This window comes from Physeter macrocephalus, unplaced genomic scaffold (assembly GCF_002837175.3).
Source record: "Physeter macrocephalus isolate SW-GA unplaced genomic scaffold, ASM283717v5 random_710, whole genome shotgun sequence".
Lineage (NCBI taxonomy): Eukaryota > Metazoa > Chordata > Mammalia > Artiodactyla > Physeteridae > Physeter > Physeter macrocephalus.
In genome coordinates this window covers 38,563-47,434 of record NW_021145860.1, presented here as the reverse complement: position 1 = coordinate 47,434, position 8,872 = coordinate 38,563, and the positions used below count along the sequence as shown (strand labels likewise).

The window sequence follows — 8,872 nt, the reverse complement described above, 5'->3', positions numbered from 1 at the left end:
CAAAAAAGTCAAGACAGAAACGACAACACCAGGGTGTTCAGATAAACGTCTGAACTGCTGGCGGGCTGCGCGCCACTAAGTCCGGACTCCACAGTCCCGCCCCCTGCCCGACCCAGCTCCGCCCTCGCGCCTGCGCACCGGCGCCCGCGGAGGCGGTGGGAGGGGCGGCCTGAGGCTCCGCCCCTAGCGCGGCATGTCAGAGGCGGGGCTGGATCTTGCTCACTAGCCGGTTGCACTGGGCCAACCGTGGCTCGAGAGGCAGTAGTGCGGCAGGATGAGTGCAGACTCAGACCCCGTGGTTATTGTCTCGGCGGCGCGGACCATCATAGGTGAGTGGTCGGCGGACCCGGCGTGGGGTTTGAGCCGCGGGCTCGGCCCGGCCCGGCCCGGTCGCGGGGACCCCCAGGATCTCCGGGACCCTCGGCACCCGGCGCCTCGCGCCTTCCTCGGCCCGCCTGCCTTCCCCGCCCCCTCCTCGCGCGGTGAGGTCCACTCCACTCCTAGTGTTCTGATTGGATTCTTGGGTAGGGCCACTGCGCCTCCCGGCTCTCCCATTGGCTGGGGAGGCCCCTGATTGGCCAGCCTCAGGAGACGCCACCTCAGCCCTGTGGCCTCAGGGGCGGGGCCGCTGGGTGGTGGGTGCCGGGGCGCTGGGCAGAGGTCGCGTTAGTCAAAGGAGGATTACAGAGAATTTCCCAAATGTCCTTAGTGTTGTAGAGATTTCAAAGGCCCTGGACTCGCGGGAGTGTGGACCCCTCTTGTTAGGAAAGCGTGGGCCGTGCCCATCCGCTCGGATTTGGGGAGTGGATAGGTAGGTTTCTCGCGGGTCCGCGGCTTCCCCGCACGGCCTGGGGGCCGCCTCCCCGGGGATCGGCTGCTGCGAGGCACCCACGCTCCTCTCTGTGCCCAGACGAGATGCGGTGGGCGCTTGTGCAGGGGGAAAGCACCGGGCCTCCGGTCCCCCGCCGCCCTTGGCGCGCTCTCCATCGCCCTCGCCTTCCCTTCTGTTCTAGGCTCCTTCAATGGTGCCTTATCCACCGTTCCTGTCTATGACCTGGGCTCAACTGTCATCAGAGAGGTCCTGAAAAGGGCCGCTGTGGCTCCCGAAGAGGTATCAGAGGTCATATTTGGACACGTTTTGGCAGCAGGTAACTCCACAGTGACCCCAGCAGAGAGGTCAGGTTGTTGGAAGCAGCCCATTAACCCTCCCCTCCCCCGGCCCCCCACCAACACTCAGAAGCTTGTGTTCTTGCCTCCGTACATTTGCTTACGGAGTTCCCTCTGTTAGAATATCTCCTGTCGCCCCTCTGTCAAGCCCCAACAGTAGCTTCTCTCCAGCTTAACACTAAGCATCTTTAATATACTTTTCCTACATGATCCTAGATCACCGTCCTCCACTGCCTTTTCTTTCTTTAGAAGCAGGGTCAGCCTGACACATGGGAGAGTATGCAGGGCCTTCCGTATTTCCCTGAAGTGTCACACATTCAATAAAAATGTATTGAGCTCCTCTGTGCCCTGCACCGTGCTAGGTGCTGGGGATAGAGCTCCACCAACACAGGCCAGTCCTTGCCCGCATATGGCTCACTTCTGAGCCGGCAAGGTGGGTTGCTCCCAGACAGGGGCGTGTCACCCCTGGAGGGCTGGCGTAGGTGAATTACCAGTGTTCCAGCTCACTTCTGAGTCCCACTGGGTTCACAGACCCACGACCACTGACAATTCCTAATTAGTTATTCTTAACTAGTATCACGCTCACTCAGTAGCATAAACTCTAATTACTCCTAGTGAGAATTGGTCACGCTCACTTACGGCCAACTTTTGTCCTTACCTTATCTGAGTCCCGGCCCATTTTTCTGTGCATTTACTTTGTAGTTTTGTAGTTCCTCTTCCTAATTCTCCTTTCTCACCTTGTCCTTTTGGGCAGCCTTAAAGTCGAAGCACGCCACTTCCTCCTGACTCTCCAGGGCTTTAAAGCATATGAGCCACTCCCTCCTTTCTTCTTCCCAGACCCACGACTTAGGCTTACTCTGTTGCCATAGGGTCCTCCACTCCTGGTTTCTGTTTTCTCTTCCATATCTCACCTCTGTGGTATCTCCACACAATTATAATAAAAATAATTGCTACGTTTATTGAGGGCCTACTAAGTGCTGGGCCTTTAAAAGCCCTGTGTTTAGTGCTTTCATTAATCCTCTCAGGAAGTCAATTATTGGATCATATTCTCTCCGTTTTACGAACGAGTAAATGAAAGTTTGAGAGATTGAGTAACTCATCCAGGATCACAGCCTTCAACCCACATCCACATCTGTCCTACTCCCTAACCCACATCTGTCCTACCTCCTACGCAGGTACCCTCCAGGATCATGTAACTAATGTTTACTGAGCACCTGCTGTGCTCCAGGCACTGTTCTATCAGCTGGGGATAAACAGTGTTCATATCAGATAGGAATCCTCAGTCTCATAGACCTCACTTTCTGCTAAATGCTAGACCATTAGTTAATTATGTTCAGCACTACTCGAAGTACCTGAAGATGGGGATTATGAATAAATACATAAAATTTTTATAAAGGAGTTATTTACTTAAATACAGATGTAATTCATTGTAGCTTAAAAAGCAGGAACGTTAAATAATATTAATGTCTTCTTTATTAACTAGTATCCTATGAATTTAATTCAGAGAACATTTATTTATTCATTTATTTATTTTTGGCTATGTTGGGTCTTCGGTGCGGTGCGCGGGCTTCTCATTGCGGTGGTTTCTCTTGTTGCGGAGCATGGGCTTAGTTGCTCCGAAGCATGTGGGATCTTCCCGGACCAGGGCTCAAACCCGTGTCCCCTGCACTGGCAGGCGGATTCTTAACCACTGCGCCACCAGGGAAGTCCCAGAGAACATTTTGATACTGTTTTTTTAAAAATTTTTCCTGGGACTTCCCCGGTGGTCCAGTGGCTGAGACTCCGCGCTCCCGACGCAGGGGGCCTGGGTTTGATCCCTGGTCAGGGAACTAGATCCCACATGCCGCAACTAAGAGTTCCCACGCCGCAACTAAAGATCCCACATACCATACCAAGATCCCACGTGCTGCAACTAAGACCCGACACAGCCAAATAAATAAATAAATATTTTTTTAAAATAATCATTTTTCCTGAATCTATTTTCAATCTCAAATTTTAGGCTTCCAGCCTAATCCCAGATTAATAACACCGTGATGAATATAATCTCTAAATTTTTCTCAGTGACCCATTTGCTAGTTCTTTTCCAACAAACTCACTGAGGAGAGGTGTTCGGTATGGGTAGACCTGAAATTTGCAATAGAGCGGCCACTGTATAAACACTGACCTGTTGATAACAGATAATGGCGACTGAAGATATTTGAAACTTTCCACGCCATCCCCTTCTCTGCCACTTTGATTAACTTAAGTATGTGATGTATTTCTTCCCATTCCCTGAAGGAAGTGCCCACAGCTGAATTATAGAAAGGTATTGTCAGTTCTGATTTTGTACATATCTCGTTACATAACCAGTTAATCATGGTGTGATGGATATTAAGCAAGGAAAGAAGTGCTTCTTAGGACAGATTTCCTCTTTTAAGTAACCCTCTTATCCGCCCAGGTGTCTTAAGCCATGATCAAGGAAGCAAATAACCGTAGTTAGAAACAGGAATAATGCCCAAGTTCTGCCCTCTGTTTATAAGGGAGTGTGTGCTTATTCAAGCCCTAGAGAAAGATCAGGAAGACAGTCCCTTCTTACAGTATTAATAACTTCTTTGTGGAGAAGAAAGCTTACGTTCATAAATTTTTTAATTTTTTGTTTCACTTTATTTTTTGGCACATGGCATGTGGGATCTTAGTTCCCCAACCAGGGATCGAACCTGCGCCCCCTGCCTTGGAAGCGTGGAGTCTTAACCACTGGACCTCCAGGGAAGCCCCGAAAGCTTATATTCATAAAATAGCTGTAGAACAGCACAAGATAATATGTATTGAAGGGTCAGACTGGGACGGGTGTGAGGTCCACACAGGTCTTTGCCTGCCTCTGCTGGGAACTTGACTTGGCTTGGCTGGGAAGTGGCAGGAGACATTTTATCTTTCTCTTTGATTGCTGAGAGGGCTCTGTGTTCCTTCCTCCAGGTTGTGGGCAGAATCCTGTTCGAAAAGCCAGTGTGGGTGCCGGAATCCCCTACTCTGTTCCAGCATGGAGCTGCCAAATGATCTGTGGGTCAGGCCTAAAAGCCGTGTGCCTTGCAGCCCAGTCCATAGTGGTAGGAGACTCCAGCATTGTGGTCGCAGGAGGCATGGAAAACATGAGCAAGGTAAGGCCTCTGAAGAGATGGCTCTCGCTGGCCTCTCACTGATAAACTCTCATCCACTGCCATAGCAGGGTGGACCAATGGTATCAGAGCTGGAACCAAACAGGGAACAAGTAAAAAACGCATTGAACCTTGACCCCTGCCTTATTATTAATTATTCTTCAATTGGATGGGAAATCCAGGTTGAAGAAAAAGCCTATCAACCAGTGTGACTGGAACAGAATATTTTTTTTTTCTAAAATGTTACTGGGGCTTCCCTGGTGGCACAGTGGTTGAGAATCCGCCTGCCAATGCAGGGGACACGGGTTCGTGCCCTGGTCCAGGAAGATCCCACATGCCACAGAGCAGCTAAGCCCGTGCACCACAACTACTGAGCCTGTGCTCTAGAGCCCACGAGCCACAACTACAGAGCCCACGAGCCACAACTACAGAGCCCACGAGCCACAACTACAGAGCCCACGAGCCACAACTACAGAGCCCACGAGCCACAACTACAGAGCCCACGAGCCACAACTACAGAGCCCACGAGCCACAACTACAGAGCCCACGAGCCACAACTACAGAGCCCACGAGCCACAACTACAGAGCCCACGAGCCACAACTACAGAGCCCACGAGCCACAACTACAGAGCCCACGAGCCACAACTACAGAGCCCACGAGCCACAACTACAGAGCCCGTGCACCACAACTACTGAAGCCCACGCACTGCAACGAAGAGTAGCCCCCGCTCACCGCAACTAGAGAAAGCCCGCACACAGCAATGAAGACCCATTGCAGCCAAAATTAAATAAATAAAATAAATACCTAAAATTAAATGTTACTAAAGCATAAAATATGTTCTGAATTAAACCTGTAACATTAGTCAGTTGGTATCCGTCGCTTTAAATCTCTTTCTCATTGTGAGTAAAAGCTAAAAACAGATGATGCCACTTACCTTCCTGCACAGGACAAGGAGTATTCCAGGGACCACATTTTGTTGACCTTTGGTAAGTACAGAACATGGAAAAGAGGACCACTGAGTAGTGCCTTTCTCCAATAGGCTTGCCAGGTGGGACAAAGTTCCATCCCTCAAATCGGCACAGTGGTGAAAAGGAAAAAATATATCCCCTGCTTCCTGCAGGAGTTCAGGGTCTCACCTGGGGATCCCGCAGGCAGAGGTCGGCTCAGCCCCACATTTGCTGAGGCTCAGGAGGAGGCAGAGTGAAAGCAGCAAACATAATCAGAGTGATTCTGATGCGACTGTACTAATAGCTGTGCTTTTAACCACGCAGACATAACAGCCCTTAGTCTTGGTATTATTCCCAATTTACAGGTAAGGAAACTGAGGCCCAGAGCCTGGACTCCTATAGAGATCTTCTGACTCTTAAGTCTCTCCATTCTATGACAGCTGCTATTGAGTTGGTAGGAGTTAGGAGGATCCCCTACTGAGAAATCTCCCCCTATCAGTTAATTAAGCAACCTGTTATTCTCACTGTAGGCATTATGTGTCCCATCAAAATAAGTAACACCTTGTTACCATCACTTAAGCCCTTTGATGAGCTCTTCATTTAATAGATAACTAGTTGCTTCTTTGGAAAGAATAAATGAGGTTTTTAAGGAAATAGGACACAGAATGCATAGGTTTGTTTGATGGAAGACTGGAAATGGGTAGGGAGGAGAGCAATGGGTTTCCAGCAGTAGGAAGGGTGGAGTAGCCTGTTGATTCCAGGGGTCTTCAGGCCGTGGGCCCTGGGTGAGGAGGAACATGGACTGGAACAGGGGAGAAGGGTCACAAGGGGGACTAGGTGAAGACTGAGGAATCACTGGATAGCTTTTTGGTTTTTTAAAAAATAACTTTATTTATTTATTGTTGGCCATGTTGGGTCTTCGTTGCTGCGCGCGGGCTTTCTCTAGTTGCGGCGAGCGGGAGCTACTCTTCGTTGCGGTGCGCGGGCTTCTCATTGCGGTGGCTTCTCTTGTTGCAGAGCACGGGCTCTAGGCGTGCAGGCTTCAGTAGTTGTGGCACACGGGCTCAGTAGTTGTGGCTCGCGAGCTATAGAGCGCAGCCTCAGTAGTTGTGGCGCACGGGCTTAGTTGCTCCGCGGCATGTGGGATCTTCCCGGACCAGGGCTCGAACCCGTGTTCCCTGCATTGGCAGGCGGATTCTCAACCACTGTGCCACCAGGGAAGTCCCACTGGATAGTTTGAGTGGGATCCTAAGGAGAGGACTAGTTACAACCAAGCCTAATCTATTTGTATTTGTTTCCAGGCTCCTCACTTGGTTCACTTGAGGACAGGAGTCCGGATGGGGGATACACCACTAACTGACAGTATGCTCTGTGATGGGCTTACAGATGCATTTCACAACTATCATATGGGCATTACAGGTAAGGCAAACATGGCTGAAAAGATACTAACTGTAAAAAGTTTTAAAAAGATCCTATAATAATCGGCTTTGCAGGTGCTTTCCTCTTTCAGGGCAGGGACCGTGTCCTAATCATTTTGTATCCCTGATGACAGGGATAGTTCCCATTCGATGAACCCAAGTGGGGAGGTGTTCCCTTTGTCCTTTGTGACTCCTTGCTTGTCGGGGATGTTAGCAGTGGGAGGTGCCTCAGAGTTCTTCTGGATCAAACTCTCACTTTACCATATGACAGAACAGAGCTCACAAATAGTGGCTTTGTGGCAAAGGCAATATCAGAGATAAACTAGTACTTCTGGTACCTAACTCTGTCTTTGTTGCACTACGCAGTCAGGTCTTCATCCGTCTAGAAGGCTCCTGTGGTCTAGGTGTACTGGCAAAGCAACTGGAAGATCAGAAGAACTCCTGCCTTTTACTGCATATAAATGTAAAACTTAAGAACATTTTAAGTTTTGAGTTAAAGAAACCAACCCTGAGAGGTTAAGCATCTTGCTCAGATGCGTGGCAGCGGCTCTGGTTCTGTGAGAAGAATTCTTGTGAAAAAGATAAGGAGGGAAAGGGCAAGGTTCCAGGCAGAGGGAACCAGTGTGTGCGAGTGCCTGGGAGGGAGGGAGGGCTTGGAGATGTGGGGACAGTGAGAAGTTCAGGCCTCTCTGTCGCCGTGGGACTGAGAGCCGCAGCACAGACGGCTGGGCCTCGCGGGCAATGTGTGCTGTACTAGGGCCTAACGTGTCAGAGCTTCTCAAAGTGCCATAGTCCAGACGCTGGCCAACAACCATGCAAAGCTGAGCTCTTAAAAGAAGCGAAAGACCCACTGTAACTAGATTTCTACCTGGGGTGCTTTCCAAACTTTGTATCTGGGGAAAAGTGGCTTCAAAGAACTGGAGAGCTAGAGATCAGAGTTTGGGGCTGCTCAGATGGCTAAGTTTGTGGGGCAGAGCACTGGAGAGAAGAAAAGGAGCTCCAGAAATCTGCGTAAGGGTCCCCTTAAGGCTTTGGCCAAATGTTTAGCTATGTATGTTCAGGGCAACACTCTACAAGGCCTAGTAGAAACAGCTTCTAGGAAACTGAATGGAGATTTTTTTTTTTTTTTTTGGCTGCTCCGTGTGGCATGCAGGATCTTAGTTCCCCGACCAGGGATTGAACCCATGCCCCCTGCAGTGGAAGCCGGCAGTCTTAACCACTGGACCACCAGGGAAGTCCCTGAATGGAGATTTTAGATTGCTGGGGGACACAGAAGTTTTGACCAACAAGAGTAGAGAGGGATTGAACCCATGCCCCGTTCCCCGACCAGGGATTGAACCCATGCCCCCTGCAGTGGAAGCCGGCAGTCTTAACCACTGGACCACCAGGGAAGTCCCTGAATGGAGATTTTAGATTGCTGGGGGACACAGAAGTTTTGACCAACAAGAGTAGAGACTTTACTGAACCCACTGGACACTCCATTGACATCTAAGAAAGGCTACAGTTTAGGGTAGGGCCCAGGGTAAGGGCTACTCTAGACCCAAACTAATTATCTTAGAAACAAATTTCAAACAAGTTTCTGTTGTGCTTCACAGATACTGTGTTTTTTACAAATTGAAGGTTTGTGGCCACCCTGTGTCAAGCAAGTCTGTCAGTGCCATTTTTCCAACAGTATTTGCTCACCTCAGGTCTCTGGGTCACATTTTGGTAATCTTTGCAATATTTCAACTTTTTCATTTTTATATTTGTTATGGTGATATAAAAAGCCTGGACCTAGAATAGGCAAAACAATTTTGACAAAGCAGGAAACAGAATGTTACTACTAGAACTTGCTGAAGGCTCTGATGATGGTTAGCATTTTTTAGCAATAAGGTGTTTTTTTTTTTCTTTTCCTTTGCGGTACGCGGGCCTCTCACTGCTGTGGCCTCTCCCGCTGCGGAGCACAGGCTCCGGACGCGCAGGCCCAGCGGCCATGGCTCACGGGCCCAGCCGCTCCGCAACCTGTGGGATCTTCCCAGACCGGGGCACGAACCCGTGTCCCCTGCGTCGGCAGGCGGACTCTCAACCACTGCGCCACCAGGGAAACCCTAGATAATAGTATTTTATCAATGTTAAATTTCCTGATTTTGGTAGCTGTGGTTGTGTAAGAAAATGGCCTGGGGCTTCCCTGGTGGCGCAGTGGTTGAGAGTCCGCCTGCCGACGCAGGG

General features: G+C 49.8%; 1 protein-coding gene across 1 annotated transcript in view; it reads left to right on the top strand.

The window, feature by feature from the left end:
* Positions 1-203: 203 nt before the first annotated feature.
* The window catches only part of ACAT2 (acetyl-CoA acetyltransferase 2), a 14,533-nt gene continuing 5,864 nt past the window's right edge, over positions 204-8,872 (top strand). The window contains exons 1-4 of the mRNA XM_007126017.3: positions 204-329; positions 1,014-1,148; positions 4,120-4,301; positions 6,548-6,665. Coding sequence (XP_007126079.1) covers positions 275-329; positions 1,014-1,148; positions 4,120-4,301; positions 6,548-6,665 — 490 coding nt within the window. The 5' untranslated portion in view covers positions 204-274. The remainder of the gene's footprint in view (positions 330-1,013; positions 1,149-4,119; positions 4,302-6,547; positions 6,666-8,872) is intronic.